We start from the raw sequence: 22,548 nt of genomic DNA, 5'->3' as shown, positions 1-22,548 counted from the left end.
AATGCAAGCCTTTTTCTGACTTTTCCTGTAAAGCAACACTTCAGGATTTTGTGCGAGGAGACAACCCTGTTTGAACTTGTGAACCGCTAAGACTATATTCGCGGGGCCTCCCCTCCCGCGCGCGGGTCGCTGAGAGGGCTTCGGCCGCCGGGGAGCTGCTCTGACCTGAGGCAACCGGGACCGGGCGCCCAGGGAGGAAGCCGGGCTGCGGGGCTGGGCGTCCCGGGGCGGGGGCGGAGCAGGTGAGCCCGCTGGGTGGGAGTGGGGAGTGCACTTGGACGTGACGTTGGAGTTTGCAGCAACCTCTGAGCGGGAGGCTGTGAGCGCGCTGTGTGCAGTGGTTGCGCTGCCGGGGACCATGCGCTCCGCGGGGCGGCCGCCGCAGTGAGTCGCGCGGGGACGGGAGCCCGGCCGGCAGCCGGGGAGGCAGGGCCGGGGCGGCCAGTCTCTCGCGCTCCTCCTCGGGGGAGGCCACCCGGCCCGCGAGGCGCGCTCCTGCCGGCCCCAGGATGTAGGCGATCCGCGGCGGCGCTCCTGCAGGCGGACGGCTCATCATGAAGAAGCACTCGGCCCGGGTGGCTCCGCTCAGCGCCTGCAACAGTCCGGTCCTGACCCTCACCAAAGTGGAAGGTAACGGCCCAGGGCGGCGGGGCCCGGCGCGGGGTCCCCGCACTCCCTTACCTGCCCCCTCCCTGGGCAGTGCCGCCCGCAGTGCTGCGCTCCTGCCTCCTGCGGGGGTGGAGACTCGGCCGCCCCGCTGCCCGGAGCTGCTGCGGGGGCTGCGGGCTGCCCATCCGGCTGCCTCCTTCCCGGGCGGCCCCCGCGCAGCTGTCGGCAGCGCCTCAGCTCCTTCCAGGCCTGTCCCGAGTCCCCTGGATTTGGAACCCTTCCCCCTCACCCTGCCCCCAGGCAGACCAGAGGCGTTGCTCGGCTGCCGAGTCGGGAGAGGGCTGGTCGCCGCAGGCTGAGACGTCCCTGTGCCCAGAACCTTCCCCAGCCCACCAGCCAAGTGATGCTCCGCTCCGCGGCAGGGCCCGCAGGTGAGCGAAAAGCCACCAGTAGCCTAGAAATGTGTTCTGCCTCCCCCTCCTCCCCGCCCCATTCCGGGGACTTAAGGCAGACACCCTGAGAAGGTGCCCCCCCCACCGCGCTCAAAGGACCGGGAGAGCTTGCCTCACTCTCACCCAGCGGCCATCCCGCTGGAGTAAAGAGGATCTTGCTTTCCATGGCGGGGAGGGGTTGAGGGGGAAGCAGAGAGGTGGTCTCGGTCCCCAACTCCTCCTCCCAGGAGACTGAAGTAGAGTGGCTGAGTCTCCCCTAGAACCGGCCAAGTTGGCCAGGTAGGGGCTGGGAAGGGACCATCAGTGGGGAGAGGAAGGCAGACGCCCCCAGTTCCAGCCAGGCCCTCACTTTACCTCAACCAAGGAGCCCAGTGCAAGCGGGAGTCCCAGGCCTGGGACAGCCAGCCCACCTCTGCTGTGCCCCCGGGTTAGCGCTGGCTCCTGTGCCCCTCGCCAAACAAACCCAAACGTCAGAGTTTGGAGCAGAGAAAGGTTTATTGTAGGCCATGCAAAGGGACCGGTGGCTTGCTTCCCACCAAAAAAGAAAAAAAAAAAACCCACCACCTGAAATCTCTGAACTGTTTTTGTAAAGCATTTTTAAAAGCCAGGTTGGGGGCAGGAGGTGGGAGGGGGGTCTCAGGGTGAGAGATCAGCTCAGTGCACCATTCTCTGATTGGCTGATGGTGAGGTCACAGGGGTTCACATTACTTGTCCTTAGGTTCTAGGAGGCCTGGAGGCTCAGTGCTCATGGTCTTCAAGTAGTTAACTTCCATTTAGTGGTGGTGGGGATTCAAACGGCTCAGGAAATGTACATCAGATACTGTTTTCTGGGTACTTCAGAGAGGAGCTAAGGTAGAGGATATGGAGGGGAGGGCCTGCTCTGGAAAGGTCCCATAGGATCAGTTACACTGGGCCTGCAGCCTAGCATTGGGACCTTTAGGTGATAGCTTCCACGGACCCTGTATCCTCTCGCAAGCTCTTGTTTGTTACAATGAGACTGAGAACCAGAGGAAGGAAGATGGGGGCCAGCAGGACCCCCATCCTACAGATAAGGACTGTGAGGCCTCAGAAGGTGGGTGGACTTGTCCAGGACCTACAGCTACTAGGTGGGGAAGCAGGAATGGAATCCTGCTGTCGGATCCAAAAGCCATTCTCTTCTGAATGTGGCTTTGCACTAATCTGCAACTCCTATTTCTCATCATTTTCTACCTTTAGGAGGTTGATTTTTTTTTCCCCCTTCGCCTGGCTCTCTTCTCCCCTCCGCACCCCAATCTTAGGAAAAAACTTAGTATCAGGGACCTACACCTGAATCTAGGGCCTGTGCTCCCTCTCCTGTGGGGAGGGGGGAGGTTGCAGTTTCAAGCCTTCTCAGGGACCTTGCTGGGTGTATGTACAGGCTGGAGAGGGGGAGATTGGAAGTTTGCCTCGTTTGCAGAGGCTGAAAGTGGCTGCTCATTCATGGGATCTTCATGGGAAGCGGCCCCGCCCTGACTGTTTAAGTCAGACAGGTTGGTTCTGCTCTCCAGCCACAGGGTACCCTCCTCAGGCAGCCCCCCACCCACCTGTGGCACTGGGAGTCAGGCTGGGCATGGATGGTGAAGCTTCCAAGGCTGGGTGCTATGACCTCAGCTGTGTTGCAGGAGGTGGAGGTGGGGGCAGGGGGGTGGGGAGGACATGTCAGGCAGCATGCTCCCCTCCAGCCCCTTCATTCAGGGGATGAACGTGGGGACATCCTCCCCAAGTCCTTTATAGGCTACTGCCAGCTGAGCGTTGAGCCTCCAGTTCACACGGACAATCATAGCAAGCCACAGGCTTAGTTTCTTAACCGACATTTGCACGTCTGTGGGTGATGGAGAGTGTATTAAACAGAGAATCGGGCAGACTGGGGAGCCAGTCTGTGCGCTTCCCCCCTGACAGTTTGACGTTTATAAATCATAAACCCTGAGCCTCCATTTCTCCAACTGTAAGGTAAAACTAACAAGCGACTTTGGCCAATGCAGTGAGGTAGGTGGGTGACAGCACCTAGCCACATGCCGGGCACACAGTAGGTGCTTAATAATGTCTGACAATCCTCTAGTCACAGACTATCTTGCACCTTCGGCGAATCTCCTTGCTGTTCTCAAAGAATGTGTGTGTGTTGGGGAGGACAGTATCTAGAAGCATCTGCTGAATTCCAGTGGTCCTAGAAGGCCTCCAGTGGCCTTCATGTGTAGGGTACCTGTGTGTGTGTCAGCAAGTCCGCAGGGCAGGGCCTGATTAAACCTGCCTGGACTTCCATGTAGCTTGCTCGTTCTCTTTGCCTGTTTTTTTTTTTTCCCCCTTGGTATTTGTGTTCAGTTTGCCTTTGGATCTATTTTTTGAAGCCATTTGCATCTTGCGTGCCTGTTTTGGAAGTGTTGAATCACTGTTTTGCCTTGGGTGCACAGAATAAGGTGGTCCCCGGGCTGTGGCTGTTTCTGTGTGGATGGCAGACAGGCTACAGTGACAGAACGCAGCCAGCAAGGAATATTTATCAGCTTGTGCAGTGTGTCTTCTAAGGGGAGGCCAGAAGGCACCAGCATGTGGTCCATATAAAACCAAAATAGCAAATACAGTGCTTGGTTGAGCTCAAACACGGGAAGGTGGACGAGATGACTTCATTCACTCAATGAATACCTCATCCGACCCTGCTCTGCGTCCTTTGTCTCCTTAGCAAAGCCCTGGAAATGCCAAGATGAGCCACTAGCTTCATTCTCTGAAGGAAGTTTCAGGCTAGTGGGAAGGAGACATCCAGGTGAATGAATTGTCCAGTATGAGGTAGGAAGTTCTGGTTCAGAGGTGAGGACAAAGTACTGCAGGGACACTGAGAACTGACTAATCTGAGGGGGGTCTTCCTGAGGAGGGGGCCTTCCTGAGGAGGAGGTCTCCCTGAGGAGGGGTTCTCCCTGAAAAGAAGGGGGCTTCCCTGGGGAAGAGGGGGTCTTCCTGAGGAGAAAGGGTTCTCCCTGAGGAGGGGTCCTCCCTGAGGAGGAGGGAGCCTCCCTGAGGAGGAAGGGGGGGTCTTCCTGAGGAGGAGGGGTTCTCCCTGAAGAGGGGATCTTTCTGAGGAGGAGGCCTAAGGCAGAGGCTTTACAACTGAAGTGAGAACACTTGTCAGGCAAGGAGAGGAGGGGAGGCTTTTCTGTGTACAAGTCTGGCCAGGAAGCTTGAGGAGACCATAGCGGGGCCTAGAATAGGAGATGAAGCTCGCAAGGGACTTCCAGCCCGGTGGAGGGCACTGGTCCCCTCTGAGGGCATATCTTGTTTTCATAGTCCTTTCCTGATGTTCTCATTGGACTCAGACACTGAATATTGACCAGTAACACATCTTTAGTAAAGACCTATTTACTCGGATCATCTATATTCATAACCAGTTAATTCACGTTCAATAAAATTACATTCGGTAGGAATTAATGGTTGAGAGCAGTGCAGTAAATTCAATCCCCAAGAGGCTGCCCGTATGTAGTTAGTTCTGTGGAAAGAATGAGGGCCCTGGAGTCAGATGGACGGGATTAGCACCCACCCCTCCTGCTGACCCAAGTAACTAGCTTAATGAGTAAAGCTCTGGGAATCCATTCTTTTATCTGGAAATGAGGGTGACAATATACCCCTCTTTATAATATTGACAGTTGTTTTTGCCAAAGAGCCTTTGCACTTTGCTTGAGGAGGTGGCTATATTATTTGACTTTCTCCCCAAGAAAGGGCAAGCACTGTCACTGCAGTTTACAGACAGGAAAACTGAGGCTCAGAGAGTTCTTGCACTTAAGGTCATGCAGTAAGAAACATGCAAAACTTCACCTCTCTACCTGCAGGGCACTTTGTAAGTGCTCAATAAATGTTTTCTCCAGAAGCTTCCATCACAGCGTGATGGAAGTCTGGATCACTGGGGGCTCACAGCGCCCTCTGCTGTTGGTATTTTTAGTGCCTCTGCTCCATGGTGGTCAGCCAGTCACAGCCTCCCTCAACCAGGTGTGGCTCCTTTGTTTTGATTATGGGAATAAGACTGTCATTCTGGAAGCCTCAGTTATTATGTATGTGGGGACATAGCCCTGAAGGCCAACCTGAATGGCCTGCTTTCTTGAGAAGTCTGCTGCCAAAGGGTTCCAGAGCCCCAAACCTTTCTCAGGTTGGACTGAAACCTCAATGACAAGAACCCCTGCTCTTTGATCCGATGTTACCCAATATGAGCAAGACAATGAAGATATTGTTAGGGAAACTAAGAGGAGTTAGTTATAGTCCTTGACCCAAACAAGTGGAATGTGGTGCATGCATGCAAAGAATGATTGTTTGTTGAAATGCAACATTTTTTTTGTTGTGTTTTGTTTTTGCCTTTTTAGAGCCATACCCACGGCATATGGAGGTTCCCAGGCTAAGGATCTAATCAGAGCTGTAGCCGCCGGCCTACGCCTGAGCCACAGCATCGCGGGATCCAAGCCGAGTCTGCAACCTACACCACAACTCACAGCAACGCCAGATCCTTAACCCACTGAGTGAGACCAGGGATCAAACCCAAAACCTCATGGTTCCTAGTCGGATTCGTTTCCACTGCGCCACAACCGGACCTCCAAAATGCAACGTTTTTAATGCCATGAAAGGAGTAGAAAAGAAATGGTGGGTTTCAGCTGAGGGCATGCTCACTGCTGGCAGGAATGCAGATGGCCGCTTTGTAGCATTCCTGTTACCATTACCCCCTGCTTGGCCAAAATGACATCATCTAACAGCACCCTCTTTCCCACTGAACCTGGATGTGGCCTTGGAATTGATTTCATCAGCCAACTCCAGGTGATGACTATGCAGTCATTGGTCTTCTGGGAACAAGATGGAGGCGCCAAGGTGGAGGCCATTCTTCTGCCCTCATAGGTGGGAGGTGAGAACGTGGGGTGTCCTATGTGGGAGGTGAGAACGGGTTCCTGGCAGAGGCTAGGAATGGGTGGCCCTTGGCAGAGAGCTGTGGCTGGTCTGCTAGAACCAGATATTAGGTTAACTAAAGAAGTCAGGGGAGGCAGGGGCCAAGGTCAAGGCTGACCATGGGCAAATTGGAGGCCTCCCAGACACTGGGCTCAGGAGAGTGGATTGAAACAGGAAGGAAAGGGAAGGTGGGATTGCAGGGAGGAGGAGACACTATCTGCATCTGTGATGTTCAAAATGAGCATGAAGGTGAGTTTATCAGTCATAATAAATATTTTCCTTTAAGTAAAGGAATTAGGATAGAGTAAAAATACCAAAGTTTATCACAGAGTTTAAGGAGGAGGGCAGAAAAGGAGCCAAAGATGACTCTAAAGATTAAGACACCAGAGTTTCCTGGTGGCTCAGAGGGTTAAGGATCTGGCATTGTCACAGCAGCAGCTCAGGTCACTGCGGTGACTCGGCTGGATTTCTGGCCTGGGAACTTCCACATGCCTTGAATGTGGCCAAAATAATGGATAACAAATGCATAAAAATAAAGATGAAGACACCATTGGCAGTCACAGCCAGGGTAGGAAAAGAAACTCATCTGTGAGGGAGATAAGGAATTTAGACAAGTTGAGGTTGTCTTGGCAGTGTCTTCAAGTGCAGGAGAAAGCGGTGAAAGCACAGTGACAAATCAGGTGAGAGGTGGCCCCATGGGGATGAAAGGTGGGGCACAGAAGCCTCCTGGCCACAGACATTTGGGAGATAGAGGAGGCTGAAGAGGAGGCAGAACATGGGTCATATGCCATCATGAAAACCTCAGGAAGAAAACCGAGAAAGAGAAATGTGCTATCAAATACAGCCAAAGGAGGGAGTTCCCTTCGTGGCTCCGTGGTTAAGGAACCCGGCCAGGATCCATGAGGTTGTGGGTTCCATCCGTGGCCTCACCCAGTGGGTTAAGGATCCGGTGTTGCTGTGAGCTGTGGTGTAGGTCGCAGACCTGACTCGATCTGGCATTGCTGTGGCTGTGGTGTAGGCCGGCAGCTGTAGCTCTGATTCGATCCCTAACCTGGGAACTTGCATGTGCTGCAGGTACCGCCCTAATAAGCCAAAAAAAAAAAAAAACACCAAAGGAAATGGTTTTGTAGAAACGCTTTTAAATGGGTGGTAGTCTATAAGCCAGGTTGCAAGGGGTGAGTGTTTGTTGAGGAGGAAGAAAAGCAGTAGCAGGTAAAGGCGTTTGGTGAGGGGAGGTAGGCACGCTTCAGAGGAAACGGAGAGATTTGGGGAGAGCCCACGTTTCTGTAAACCGGAGGAAGGAGGCTGCTTCCAGGACAGGTCTGCAGTGGCCCCAGGAGAACGTGACGGTGGCCTGGGGAGGCAGAGGGGCCTGGAATGACAGCACAGATCAGAGAAGGTGTGATTAGCCTAGCAAAGGAAGAGGGAAGGGATGGGATGAGACACAGGGAAATGTGCAGCTGCGGGGGAGGGAAGCCTAGGGTCAGTCCCAAGCTGGTAACTTTCACCTCTGGCACGTTGGAAGTGGCATCATTTGCCAAAAATGATAGTTGGGGAGTGATGGCTTGAAGAAGTGAGAAAGGGTTCGGAGGAGCTATGTTGGAAAGCCAGGAAGAGATGTAATTTTTTTTTTTGTCTTTTGTCCTTTTAGGGCCGCACCCATGGCATATGGAGGTTCCCAGGCTGGGGGTCGAATTGGAACTGTAGCCGCTGGCCTACACCACAGCCACAGCAACACCAGCTCTGAGCCACGTCTGCAACCTACACCACAGCTCACGGCAACCCTGGAGCCTTAACCCACTGAGGGAGTCCGGGGATCAAACCTGCAACCTCATGTTTCCTAGTCAGATTTATTTCCGCTGCGCCACGACAGGAAAGCCACAACAGGAACTCCAAGATGTAATTCTTAAAAGCCTTTTTGGCGAGTGATCGGGTCTCACTGGTTAAGACACCTTGGAACCTGGGGGCAGAGTGTGTGGGGAGGAAGGCCAAGGGGAGGCCAGCATAGGGGTAGGATGCTGCCGGTTCACCTGCTGCCCCCCCCCCACCCCCCACTCCAGCTCTAATGCCTGGATCCCACGTGCCTCCGCCCCCCCTGCCCCCCGAGCCTGGCCTTCTCATTTCTGAAAAGAAAGGGGGTTAGAATGGATCTTCCATTAGCTCTTTCAGGCAGGAACATTCTCGAAGTCTATTAAGTAGTTTCCTCATTAGTAGAGATTGGTTTATCCGATTAAAACCCTTTACGAGCTCTAATCAGAGAGCAGAATTCTGAGGGCACAAGGCCCGAGACAACTAAGAGATTTGGCCGGAGAGTGTGCGCATGTGTACAAATTTGTGAGTTCATGCAACAGCATGCGCTTTCAGGGGTGGGGTTTGGCAGTTGAGCAGGGGGAGGAGAGACCAGCTGGGTGAGCTCAAATTGTCCCAGGCATCTTCAGCAGCAGCACCCCCCACCCCTGCTCCGATGGGTGCTACGAAAAGAAGGGTTTAGAAAGACCCCAAAGAGGAGAGTTGCAACTTCCCAGCTTTTCCTGACGCTGCCCTGGGTGTTTCTGTCAGAAGGAGCATCACCCTCGGGTGACAGGGAAAGGCCTGCCCCCTAGGAGGAGAGAATCCTAAAAAGGCTCCTGTAATTCCTTCAGCCCAACCCCACTTGGGTCCTTGGCCAAGCAAGTTTGGTCCTGTCTCAGAGATGTGCGCGCCATGCATGACTCTGCTGAGAACTGGATGTTTCAGAAGCTGGTGCTTTGCTTCTCCAGAGGTTGTTATAAAACGACCCCCTCCCCGGCCGCCAGTGAAAATATCTCCCTGTTCCCTGCTCCCCTGCAGGGGGGAAGGGCTCCATATACCACTTTCTTCCTGGCGGGCCCTGCTACGCACAGTCCACCCTCCTGTAAACCCCCTTCTCCCCGTGGGATACCGCATCCTGAGTCCCACCACGTAGATGGGAAGGAATCCTCTGATAGAAGGAGAAACGTCAGAGTGGGGTGCATGCAGGTCGTGAGAGGTATCGGATTATCCCAGGTCTGTACCTGGTGGGTGCCTGCTGTGCCTGGGCTCGAGGTGGAAGCTGCACAGGCCAGAACTGGCAGGCATGTGGATTAAAGTTGATCCACTCCAGCCCAGGTGTGTCTTCAGATCACAGATCAAAACAGGCCCTTGTTCCCTCCCAAGCAGCTTCTTCCTGCCCCCAGAATGCAAAGGCCATTATTTAAAGCTTATCCAGCTCCAGGCATGTGTACCTTGGGGGCTGTGAAGCATTCCAGGATTGTCTTTTTTTTTTTTTTTTTTTTGGCCGCATTTGTGGCATGTGGAAGTTCCAGGCCAGGGATGGAACCTGCGCTATAGCAGTGACCTGAGTCACAACAGTGACATCAGATCCTGAACCCACTGAGCCACCAGGGAACTCCCATCCAGGATTATCTTAAATCCCCTGCATGCGGCGCTGTGATGTGGACATTGGGAGTTATCCAGGGACCGCTAAGGATGTGAGGAATGGGGCAGAAAGTCCAGTCAAGGTGACTGTTTACTGAGTGGTTGTGATGGCAGGGGCGTGGCCAGATCCAGGCCTGACTCCAGGTGGAACTTCAGGGGAATCTCAGAGAAACTCCCACCACCCCACTCCCTCCCCCTCAGAAAAGCAGCCCTCATTCTTCTCCCAGTTCCATATCCACACCAGAGAAATAATTTTGGTTTTTATAAACAACTCTGCAGCCGCCGTGTTTCCTTCTATCGCTCTCCACACTGTCTCTGGGAATCAGAGCAAAGGCGTAGGCAATTCACAGGAAGAAGAGTATAAGATTGTGTCTAGTATTTTTCTTTTTTAAAAAGTTTTTTATTAAAGTGTAGTTGTTACATTGTTCTGTCAGTTCCTGCTGTACATCGCAGTTACCCAGTCATATATATATATATACATTCTTTTTCTTCTCATATCATCTTCCATCATGTTCTATCCCAAGTGATTGGATATAGTTTATAATTTTTTTTTTATTATTAGGGCCACACCCACAGCATATGGAGGTTCCCAGGCTAGTAGTCGAAGTGGAGCTGTAGCCACTGGCCTGCAGCACAGCCACAGCAACACTGGATCCGAGATGTATCTGTGACCCACACCACAGCTCACGGCAACACCGGATCCTTAACCTACTGAGCGAGGCCAGGGAATCAAACCCGCAACCTCATGATTCCAAGTTGGATTCATTTCTGCTGCGCCACAATGGGAACTCGTAGTTCTGATCCAGTAACCCAGGGCAGTTGTTTCTTCTTCTGAGAGATTATCAAAATAAACACTTATGTGCAGTTTGTCACCACGCCCTATCCTGCAGTGACAGCTGTTGGCTGTGCCTCACACCTTCACCAGCACAGTGCACACCCCCCTGTAACACGCTCAGGTCAGGCTGCTGCCAGGACAAAGTGCCACAGCCTGGATGACTTAACAGACATTTGTCTTCTCATGGTTCTGCAGGCCGGAATTCCAAGATCAAGGTATTGGCAAATTTGGTTTCGGGTGAGGGCTCTCTTGCTGGCTTGTAGATACATTGTCACTGCTGTGGCAAAGTTTGAGCCCTGGTCTGAGAACTTTTATATGCCACAGGCACAGCCAAAAAAATAAATAAATAAATAACCCAACAGTGAAAAAACCCAGTCCCACATAAATTCACTGAGCAAGTATTTAACAAGTAGATGAGATAAGCAAAACTGGAACTGCATTTTGAGGAGGTGGATTACACTTGGAAATGACCATCAACAAAAGCTTTCTTCCAGGCACCTCATTGTATAAATGCTATTCATTGGGCGGCCAGGCCCCAAACTGCTATATGCATCAAGGATCAATACAGGAAAACTTGTGCATCAGGCCCTCTTCCCCTGGGCAGTCCAAAAAAGGCAAAGGGAGGGGCTCTGTTGCTAGAACATCTCTCAGCTGTGTCTTGTTTGCCTGGACTTGGAGCCATGGAACCCTGTACACCATGTGGACACTCTAAGCCTCACCCCTTGGACCAAGCAAGCTCTGCTAGAGAGGGTTGTGTCTGCCTTATTAGGCCCCACAGTAAGTGTCCATAAGTGTTTGTTGAATGAGTGGCCTCCATGACTAGTCCGCCCAAGAGAAACAAGAGCATGTCCCCACAAAGACTTACATAGGGGTGTTTGTGGCAGCATTATTCATGGTACCCCCCCCCCCAAAAAAAAACATCCGCAGGAACTATACACATGTCCATCAACTGATGACTGGTAGACAAAATATGATATGGGATATCCACATGGACTGCTAACCAGCCATGAAAAAGAATAAATTGGAGTTTCCATTGTGGTTCAGCGGTAATCAACCCGACTAGTATCCTTGAGGATGTGGGTTTGATCCCTGGCCTCACTTAGTGGGTTAAGGATCCGACATTGTGGTGTAGGTTGCAGACGTGGCTGGGATCCCGTGTTGCTGTGGCTGTGGTGTAGGCTGGCAGCTGCAGCTCTGATTTGACTCCTAGCCTGGGAACTTCCATATGCTGCTGGTGCAGCCCTAAAAAGACTAAATAAATAAATAAATAAACTATTTAAACATGCTATGCCATGGAGGAACCCTTCAGACACTGTGCTACTTGAAGTCAAATGCAGAAGTTTACAAATTGATAGGGAACAGCACACAGAGTAGGCAAATCTGTAGAGCTGGAAAGCAGCTTTGTGGTTGCCTGGGGTCGGGGATGGAAATGGAGAGGGACTCCAGGTGGACGTGGGGACTCATTTTGAGGTGATGGCCATGTTCTAAGACTGGAGAGTGGTGATGGCTTCACGGCTCTGTAAATTTACTAAGACTCTTGAATTGTACTCCAGGAACAAGTGAATTTTATGGTTATGAAAATTAGGCCTCAAAAGAGCTTTAAAAAACTTAACCGCATAGATCTTCTTGACAGCGATGTCACTGGGAGGCATCTTCTGTTCTCTTCCTAATGACATTGCCTCTGTTCTCAGGAGGCTGGGACAGGCCAGCCAGGGGGTGGGCTTTGATCCCAGCTCTGGGTCCCTGTCTCTGAAACAAGACTTCTGAACTTTCTAAGGGCACCCCTTCTGGACCTTCCTCATAGAGTCAACCAGGGTCCACTTATTCTCAGGGGACCTCAAAAAAGAAACATCTGTGGGGGTCTCTTGTGATGCAGCAGATTAAGGATCTGATGTCAGAGTTCCCATCGTGGCTCAGTGGTTAACAAACCCGACTAGTATCCATGAGCACGCAGGTTCGTTCCCTGGCCTTGCTCAATGGGTTAAGGATCCAGCGTTGCCGTGAGTTGTGGTGGAGGTCGAAGATACGGCTCAGATCCCGTGTGGCTGTGGCCGTGGCGTAGGGGGGCAGCTACAGCTTGGATTCGACCCCTAGCCTGGGAATCTCCATATGCTGTTGGTGAGGCCCTAAAAAGACAGACAAAAAAAAAAAAAAGGATCTGATGTCACTGCCTTGGCCCAGGTGGCTGCAGTGGTGTAGGTTTGATCCTTGATCCCTGGCCCCGGGAACGTCTACAGGCTGTGCGCGTGCCCAAAGACCCAACCAAACAAAAACATTTGTGTTCTCTTGGAACCTTGGGAGAGCCATCTCATGGGAACTTTGAGAGTGAGTGATTTTCTGGGTTTTTCTTGCTTTCTTATTGAAGAAAGGGCTTTCACTGCATAAACATAAAAAGCACTTCATTCATCATCTTCTCAGCGGAAAGCAGTGGACAGCTCATGAGACAGGACTTGCCTGGGTCCCAGAATGAATTAATTAGCAGCTCAAACAGACCTCCAGCTCACCCGAGAGGACCTTGAGTTTCCTTCTGCTGAGTAGACACGGCCTCTAGTATGGCTTCTGCTTGTCCAGAAAGTGTGGGTGTTTTCTTAGTCCCTGGGGAGACACACCTCAAATGTGATTTGGCAGGTGGTAGGGCTAACGTGTGCTTTCAGTAAATTGCCTGACTCTGAACAGAGCTCAGGATTGAAGTCCACGCACAGGTATAGCCATATCTTGGCATGCTGTGGCATATGCACTGTGAATGGGGAGAACACTCCCCCCCGCAACACACACACCCCTTTCTCCAGAAATGCTCAGTGGTAATGTAACACTGATAACAGACCTGGGCGTGGGAAGGGCTGTCCTGCCCCTACCCCTCCACACACACACTTCTGAGTGAATTAAGTGAATTAAGTGGCGGAAACAAAGCCTTAAGAGGCCACACTGCCAAAGGGAGAGGCGTGACTCTACATCCATCCCCACAGCGCTGGGGCCAGAGTATATGATCTGCTTTGCATTTAGCCCGGAACTCCTGGCCAAAGTGCCAGGTTAGGATGGAAAATTCAAGACCAAAAATAGAGGGGCTGTTAGTGGAGAGGGGGTGATGGAGAGTGAGGGTATGGGTGACGAATAGTATTTCTTGTGGAGTAATGGTCAAAGGAACTAGGAGAGGAAATAGCATGAGGCTCATTCAGCACCGATTTCCTCCAGGCAGTCTGGTCTGCCTCTTTGAGCTGTAATACAGGAGTGACAGCAAACACAGAAACCTCTGGACTTGTAATTTAGGAGGGGAGAGAAAGCAGACAAGAGTTTCCTGCAGTGGAAGCTTTGAGAGACTCAGTACAATGAAATGGAAAGTTTGCAATGATGGAGTTCCTATTGTGCTTCAGCAGGTTAAGAACCTGACTAGCATCCATGAGGATGCGGGTTCGATCCCTGGCCTCACTCAGTAAGTTAAGGATCTGGCGTTGCTACAAGCTGCAGCGTAGGTCACAGATGTGGCTCGGATCCTACGTTGCTGTGGCTGCAGCATAGGCTGGTAGCTGCAGCTCTGAATCAACCCTAAGCCTGGGACCTTCTGTATGCTGCAGATGCAGCTGTAAAAAGAAAAAAAAAAAGTTTGCAATGAATCAAGTTTGGATGTCTATGATTCTTTGTGGGTCTATTCCAGTGTTTCCCCAGAGCATGTTCCAGTGGACCCCAGTTCTGCCTTTTGAGAAGAGAATACTGCCCTCCTTGGGGTGTAACTCCCCCTCTCTGAAAACAGCATCAGTTGGAGGCCTCCTTGAAAATGACTTTGAGAATGTTAGTTCAGGATAGGATACATTTGTTGCTTTCAGATAGTGGCAAATCGGTGCGTCTGCCCACCAAATTCATTGCGTCGTTCGGCATACATTCATTTCTTTCAGATCTCACCATCTTCCTCACAGCTCCTGGGGCAGACCACATGTGTTCCTGACCCTGACCTTTGCTTCTCTTGGTACTCATACTGCTCTCCTTCAAGGCCTGGCTCAAGAAGCCCCATCTGATTCTTCCTGCTGTGATCACAGCCTTCACTCGTTATGCTTTCTTGATGAGTTGCGTTACGGTCAGAATCTCTCCATTTGTCATTGTTCTTTCATTCTTTCAGAGACCCATCTTGTCACTCCCAGAGAGACTGTAAGTTCCTGAAGAGCAGGACATGGTCCTGTTGTCTGTTTATTTATTGACCACCCAAGTTCTTGGCATAGGGTAGATGGACGCTTCATGGTTATTTCCCAGCAGATTGAGAGCTCCCGGGATGTGTATACTCTACCAAGCCCTATGAGATTTAAAAAGTCCATGCTCTGATGCACTGGGTTAAATGACTGCTGGCTGAAAGTACGGGATGACCCCAGCACACACTGGTGCGTGAGTGTGTACGCATGTGTGTTGTGCACAGATACGAAAGACTGGGGCATATGCAGCAAAATATCAGTGGTGTCTCTGGGAACTCAGATTAGTATACAGTGCATTGCTTTTTATTTTTGCTGTGCAGTCCTTTTGTAAAGATTCTGTAAAGAGGAATTCCCGTTGTGGCTCAGCAGGTTAAGAACCCAACTAGTATCCATAAGGACACAGGTTTGATCCATGGCATCAACCAGTGGGTTAAGGATCCAGCGTGGCGAGAGCTGTGGTGTAAGTCACAGATGCAGCTCGGATTCACCCCCAGCCCGGAAACTTCCATATGCTTGCTGCACTTGCGGCCCTAAAAGGAAAAAAAAAAAAGGAAAGCATGATATACCAAATTTGGCTTAATGATATTAGAGCTACTTAAATTACTGTTAAATTTTAAAAAAATCCTTAGAGTATGTTTGACTCCAGTATATTGGGTACCCATCTCCTGTACCCCTAGAGTGGAGATGGCCTCTTAGCACTTGGGTGACCCCATTCAGCTAAGGGCCTGGCTGAACATATAAAAGGCAAGTAGGCTGTCTCCTAGAAATTTGCATCCAGCCACAATTACACCTTACACTAGTTACAGCTCTGTTTAAATTTCCAGCTGACTGATGTGCATGCAATCATGAATTAAAACCAAACAGTGAAGAAGATAACGCCTTTTCCATCTTCTCACAGTCTGGGGAAACAAGGCTGCCACCGAGCCATGTTCTGGGCTGCCACCTGGTTTCCACAAGTCACGTGGTTCTAGCATGGCCTGTCTGAGGCCTTTCTCAGAACTGGCTGCCAGAGGCTGTGGTTTCTTTCTTTTTGTTTGTTTGTTTGTTTTTGTCTTTTTGCCTTTTCTAGGGCCGCTTCCCAAGGCTTATGGAGATTCCCAGGCTAAGGGTCCAATCGGAGCTGTAGCCACCGGCCTACACCACAGCCACAGCAATGCGGGGTCTGAGCCATGTCTGCAACCTACACCACAGCTCACAGCAACACCAGATCCCTAACCCACTGAGCAAGGGCAGGGATCAAACCTGCAATCTCATGGTTCCTAGTCGGATTCATTAACCACTATGCCACTACGGGAACTCTGAGGCTGTGGTTTCTAAGTAACACTTCAGAATGGGACTGACAGCCATCAGCAGGAAGTCAGGAAGAGCAAGGAAAGAAATAAGAGGAATGCATTGATTTTTGTTCTACATGCAAAATAAGAGGAGGCTCAGGGTTCCATGTCCTTAAGTGACAGGCCAGGAGGAGCTTGTGTCAGTGTCCTGGCAGCTTGTAGATGTCAAGGCCTATGACCTCCTCAGGTGGGACTCCCCAGCCCCCAGCACTGCCAGCACTCTGTAGCACATCATTGCTTGTGAGCTGACACACGGTGAACTAGTTCAGCCACTCTGTGTTCTGGAGAAAGATGTGCCCAGAGATCACCCGTTGTAGTACAGATTCTTTTTTTTTTTTTTCTTTTTATGACCACACCCACGGCATAGGAAATTCCCAGGTAGGGACTGAATTGGAGTTGCAGCTAGAGGCTACACCACAGCTATAGCAACACCGGATCCACGACCCACTGGGGAGGCCAAGACCCCAGCCCATCCCTCCAGCTAATGTCAATCCATTTCTTTCTTTTTTTTTTTCCCCTCACTTTTTAGGGCTGTACATGCAGCATATGGAAGTTCCCAGGCTAGGGGTCCAATCAGACCTGCAGCTGCCAGCCTATGCCATAGCCACAGCAATGCCAGATCCAAGCCGCATCTATGACCTGCACCACAGCTTGAGGCAACCCCCAATCCTAAACCCACTGATCGAGGCCAGGGATTGAACCCAAAACCTCATGGAAACTAACTAGGTTCTTAACACACTGAGTCACAAGGGGAAGTCTGAAGTACAAATTCTCATTCTAAGGTTCCTGAGAGTCCGCATTGCCAACAAGCTGGGGTGGTGTTGATGCTTGCAGCTCCTGAACCACACTTTCAGGGTCAAGTTTTGAGAGCATAAGAAAGCCAATGAAGAGGTCTTAAAGTTAGGTTTCAGGAAGCTGCCTCCATGCCCACTAGTCCTATCCCCCCAACCCTGCCCCTTCTGTCTCCATGCCCTCAACCCCATTCTCCCTATCCCCACCCCATCCCCTCTCCAGGGTGGCAGGCTGTGACAATGGCAGTCAGGGATCCTTTGCCCTCTTGCTCCCGCTCATCCCTGGATCCTGGCGCAGTGAAGGTGTGGAGGCCTTGGTTAACCATGCCCTTCTCTTCCTGCAGGGGAGGAGCGCCCCCGGGAGTCCCCGGGCCCGGCGGAGGCCCAGGCGCCGGCCGGGGCGGAGGCCAGCGGGAGAACGAGCCGCCTCTGCTGGAGATGCTCCCAGGCGCAGCTCAAGAAGATCTTCTGGGGCGTAGCCGTGGTCCTGTGCGTGTGCTCCTCCTGGGCCGGTGCCACGCAGCTTGCCAAGCTGACCTTCAGGAAGTTCGATGCCCCCTTCACCCTCACATGGTTCGCCACCAACTGGAACTTTTTATTCTTTCCATTGTACTACGCGGGGCACGTCTGCAAGTCTGCAGAGAAGCAGTCAGTGAAGCAGAGGTACAGGTAGGGATGCTGGCCGGCTGGGATGCTGCTGGGCTATCCCGCGGCCAGTGGGCACAGCGATGAGCGTCACCGCGTCACCGTGTCACCTTTTGGCGTAGTGAAGGCAGCATCCTCCAGAGGTGATGGCTGGTGGCAGATCCCCAGAAAGGGAAGACATGGGAAAACTGTAGAACTCTGTTGCTCTGTTACCCCTCCCAAGACTGGGCTCAAGACTGGTCCATGGAGCCAGGTGACTGGGCTGTTTCCTGTAGCTTACCTTCCTGCCCAGCCAAGTTCATTGCCAAGACTTGATTACTCATTCCCTCTCCAGCCCAAGACATTTCTTCCTTTGGTTGTGTGGTTGCATGGGTCCAAATGTCTGGCAGTGCGGCTGTCAAGTCAAAACACCATCTGAGCTTTGTGTTTTCTCTTACGGGTCTGTGGGTATGACCTCCCTTTCAAAGAGGCCAGAAACCCCAATGCCAGCCCTCTGCCACAATGCACAGCAGGGCTCTGCCAGCCTCCGCAAGCATCATCAGATGGTCAGTGTTGGCCATGGGGCCTCATGTGAGCCAACCCCTGGATCTCGTGGCTGCCCAAAGCCAAGGCCCTCTGTGGCTATGGCACTGGCCCACTGCTGTCCCAAGACAGCTCTAAACTCAGGAAAAAATGCTGGCCAAGGTGACCAGGTAGGCCCTGGGAGTTTATCTTTTGTCAGCCCCAGAGATGGAAGAAATTTGAAAGTTGAGGGCTCTTTACTCCCTCACCACTGCCTTCTTCCCCCTCCCCCATACTCCGCCAGACACATCCCCCCCCACCATACACTCACTATGTCCCATTTACCATCTGCTTCAAACTTCAGCCCTGTTCTGAAATTGTGCTTCGAAGTTGCAAGACTGCTAAAAACATCATTGGGTCCAAGGAGCAAGGAGGGGTGGGATTGGAGGTCTACACTCCGATCAGAATTTTCTCTGAGATTCTACCATCATGTCACTGTAAAGTTATGGTTGGGGGTGTGAGGTGCCAGATTTTTCTCACGTTCAGGGGAAACTTGGACTGGCTCCTTTAAAAGACCAAGGAGCAAATCAGAGCACTGAGTCTAGAGGAAGGAGCGATGATGGAGCTTAGATTGAGTCACAAGGCCAGCTTCACAGGTCCCCTTAGTGGAAAGGTCTCAGAGCGGATTCTAGAGACAAGGCATGTGGGCCTGGGGCGTTCTCAGTGTAGACTTAAACAAGCGGATTCATGGACCAGCCAGAGAGCGCCCAAGAGGCACTTTATATGCCTCTTGTAAACAGCAGCTAAAGGCAAACTGAAACAAATAGAAACTTTGTAGGGCCCCAGATTGTCCCACAGGCAAGAGAGAAATAATGGCCTGCCTTTAATCACAGACAAAAGCAAATATTCAGTGAATGATGTATTTAACAGTAAAGTAGCCCTGAGTGTTTTCAGTTTGTCACTAGGAGTTTGCCTTTCTTTAAACTGCGTGGACTATCGTGGCGCTGTTTCTAATGAAGGGTTAACAGTGGGCTTACTCACCCTTTCTTGATGGAGAATTACTAGAGGGCTGATGAAATGTTCTTTCCCTGCTTCCTTCAAACACTCTGGCTCAGAGAGGGGCCTCCCTTGGGGACAGGGCTAGCTGCTGCCTTAAACATGTGTCCCCAATATAACGCTTACCTTGGGACATGACTAGCACCTCTGGCCACTTAGGGCAGGCCCAGCACCATTAAACAATGGTGCTGAAAACAACGCAGAAGAAACCAAGCTCCATTGGCTAGAAGGTCAAGGGAGGAAAAAAATGAAAGGTCATTGGAGCAGATTAAACATAGAAAGACATCGCACCTTGATTTCAGCTTACAGTTCTCTTGTAAAAACTGTCTGGGAAGAGGAATTCCCTGGTGTCCTAGTGGTTGAGGATCCGGTGTTGTCCCTGCAGCAGCTCGTTTTGCTGCTGTGGTGCGGGTTTGATCCCTGGCCCGGAAACTTCCGCATGCCATGGGTGTGGCTCCCCCCGCCAGAAAAATCTGAGAAGAAACATGAAAGAATTATGGTGACTGCTCTGTCCACTGGAGACCAGTGGAGGGCAGGGAGGAGAATCATAAACTTGATAAAGAAGCCAATTAAAACTTAGCCCAAGTTCTATCATAAAGCTTAGCTCGCCTCTTTAAAAGATCCTTCTAGAGTTCCTGCTATGGTGCAATGGGATCAGGGGCATCTTGGGAGCACTGGGATGCAGATTCAATCCCCAGGCCAGCACAGTGGGTTAAAGATGGAGCATTGTCTAAGCTGCAGCTTAGGTTGCAACTTCAGCTTGGATCTGATCTCTGGCCTGGGAACTCCACATGCCAAAAAAAAAAAAAAAAATTCTCTCTGATTTGTAAACTGTGTTCTCCCTGTAGCTAAGCAGAGCTGTTAATTTACCAACCAATTATTGGGTATGTCACTTAAGCCATGCACACTTTCGGTGAAGGGACATTCTTCCTCAAAAAAGGGAGAGAAAAATGTTATCATAGGCTTTACTTAGGAAGTCACGACTCTGTCATAACTCAAATTGGGAATTCTTTTTTTTGATTGGGGTCTTTTTAAAATTTGAAGTAGGGAGTTCCCATCATGGTGCAGCAGAAACATCCTATAAGCAACCATGAGGTCGAGGGTTCCATCCCTGGCCTTGCTCAGTGGGTTAAGGATCCAGCGTTGCTGAGAATTGTAGTGTAGGTCAAAGATGAGGTTCAGATTCCGCGTTGCTGTGGCTGTGGTGTAGGCCGGCAGCTGTAGCTCCAATTCGACTCCTAGCCTGGGAACCTCCATATGCTGTGGGTGTGGCCCTAAAAAGCAAAAATAATAAAATAAAATAGAATAAAATTTGAAGTAGAGGTCATGTACAATATTATAAAAGTTACAGGTGTACAATATAGTGATTCATGATTTTTAAAGGTTACCCTCCATTGATGGTAAAATATTGGCTATATTCCCCATGTTATATTATATATCCTTACAGCTTACTTTATACTTAATGGTTCATACTTCTGATTCCCCTGCCAAATTGGGAGTTCTTTCAACAGACTTTTGGATTCCCAGAAATTGAAGCCAACTAGAATCACATCTTTCCTGTTTGTGCTTTTGTCAAAATGAATGCCAGAAAGGAGATCTGGAGTCAGCTGAGGAGATGTTTTTTTGGGTGATGGTGCTTTAGCGGGGAGCTGGGAGAAAAGGCAAAAGGTCGAGACTGTTTTCGCAGAGGATAGTTGGACAGATAAGGTAGCTTGGCTTGGGGTTTTGGGGAAGCAATTAGGTGGCAGTTTCTTTTCTCCCCAGCCCTTCCCACTGAGGCTCTGTCCTGACACAAAGCTAAAAAAGTCATCCAAAGCACAGGAAGGAAAGCATATATTGCCTTGCACGGAGCTCCTCAAACCTTACAAGTCTCTGGGATCCTGTTGAAGGGCCGATGCCAATTCCAAGGGTCTGGGTAGATCAGAGTCTCTGTTTTCCTAAAGAGCTCCCAGGCGAGACTGGTGCTGCTGGCCCATGGGCCACACTTGGACTGTCAAGGCCCTGGAGACATTGAGTCTGGGCGACATGGCTTTTTCATTTTTTGTCCTTTTGCCCTTTCTAGGGCCTCTCCTGCGGCATATGGAGGTTCCCAGGCTAGGGGTCAAATCGGAGCTGTAGCCACCGGCCTACGCCAGAGCCACGGCAACGTGGGATCCGAGCCACGTCTTGGACCTACACCACAGCTCACAGCAACGCTGGATCATCAACCCACTGAGCAAGGCCAGGGATCAAACCCGCAACCTCAGGGATCAAACCCGCAACCTCGTGGTTCCTAGTCAGATTCGTTAACCACTGCGCCACGACAGGAACTCCTGGGCGACATGGTTTTTAAAACACTATCCATCTGCCCAGACTAGGAACCAGAACTCACCATATGTACCACATGGAACTGGCAAGTGACTTACTTGGGGCCCTGAGGATGCTTGAGCACCAGTCCACTGCCACTGGAGAGGGAGAGGAGGCTCCATGGGCACGTCTTTTAAGCTCTGGGAGCTCAGATACTTGTTTGTAAACAGAGGGCAGTGACACACACGTGGTCTTGCACAAAAGCTGGTTGTCAGATCCCATGAGACACTGTACATGCAAGTGTCCTAAAAACTATGAAATGCCGTAAAAGTGCCAGGACCTGGAGTTCCTGTTGTGGCTCAGCAGTAATGAACCCAACTAGTATCCATGAGAATGCAGGTTCCATCCCTGGCCTCGCTCAGTGGGTTAAGGATCTGGCATTGCCATGAGCTGTGGTGTAGGTCGCAGTCAAGGCTTGGATCCCAAGTCGCTGTGGCTGTGGTGTAGGCCAGCGGCTGCAGCTCCAATTCAACCCCTAGCCTGGGAACTTCCATGGATGCCGCCCTAAAAAGAAAAAAAATTGCCAGGAACCCTCACCATCTTATGATATCTTCTGAATTAGGATACAGCCCATGCTTCGTTCCTTGGCTGCCTCATGGTGGCCTATTTAACTGCAGGAGTGGGTCTTACAGGGAGTGCCAACCCCTGCGGTGTCACGCAGGTGCTATGCCTGGCAAAAATTAACTTGGAGGTCTGCTGGCTGCGCAGGGCAGCCTAGGATGATCAGGGCTTCCTGTGATCGGGCACTGTTGTCAGGAGTTAGCATGTGGATATGAAACCTCCCAGCCCAGCTGTCCCAGGTTTTCAGCCTCAAGCCTGTGGCCTCCCCAGTAACACCCCTAAACATTTGGGCATAAAGCGAGCTCCCCTCTTTCCCAGACTGTCAACACCCCCACCCTCCCCTTGCCTGTTTCTGGCTGACGGCTGAACGGCTGGCCCCAGGGAAGCAGTAGTGGCTGCAGGGAGGGCTCTGGCCACAGAGATGCTTGAGGGCGCTGCGGAAACTATGACCTGAAAGGGGGTTCGGCCCAGAGTTTCCAGCACAGCTGGGCTCCAGCGGGAGGTGCACGGAGGAGACTGTGTCGGGTCTGTAGCCCTGGAGAGACCGGTGAGGGCAGGTGTGAGGACACGCAGCCACCCAGCCCCTCTGGCCCCGGCACAGGAAGGTGGCATGTCCATCCCAGAGGCTGCCTCAGCCAGAAGAAACCAGCCAGAGCAGAGCTGGGGCCCTTGCAGTCTTGTCAGATCTTCCAGGAATTCCTCCCAGGAGTGACCTCTTTTCATGAGCAAACACTGGAACCTTCTGCTCTCGGGTGACTGCCAAAAAAGTGAATGAGACCGTGGTGACAGATGTTTCCCGCTGCCTTTCGTAGTTTGGCTTCTGGAAGCCAGCCAGTCAATGCTGCTTCAGAAACACCAGCAGACCTTCTGAGCCAAGAAAAG

At 51.3% G+C, this 22,548-nt stretch overlaps 1 protein-coding gene across 1 annotated transcript in view; it reads left to right on the top strand.

Moving 5' to 3' along the window:
* The first annotated feature begins 304 nt into the window (after positions 1-304).
* Positions 305-22,548, top strand: part of SLC35F3 (solute carrier family 35 member F3) — a 95,572-nt gene continuing 73,328 nt past the window's right edge. Inside the window, exons 1-2 of the mRNA XM_047762279.1 lie at positions 305-630; positions 16,902-17,226. Coding sequence (XP_047618235.1) covers positions 555-630; positions 16,902-17,226 — 401 coding nt within the window. The 5' untranslated portion in view covers positions 305-554. The remainder of the gene's footprint in view (positions 631-16,901; positions 17,227-22,548) is intronic.

Source organism: Phacochoerus africanus, chromosome 15 (assembly GCF_016906955.1).
Source record: "Phacochoerus africanus isolate WHEZ1 chromosome 15, ROS_Pafr_v1, whole genome shotgun sequence".
Taxonomy (NCBI): domain Eukaryota; kingdom Metazoa; phylum Chordata; class Mammalia; order Artiodactyla; family Suidae; genus Phacochoerus; species Phacochoerus africanus.
The sequence above is the reverse complement of the archived record's forward strand: the minus strand, read 5'-3'. Positions and strand labels throughout refer to the sequence as shown.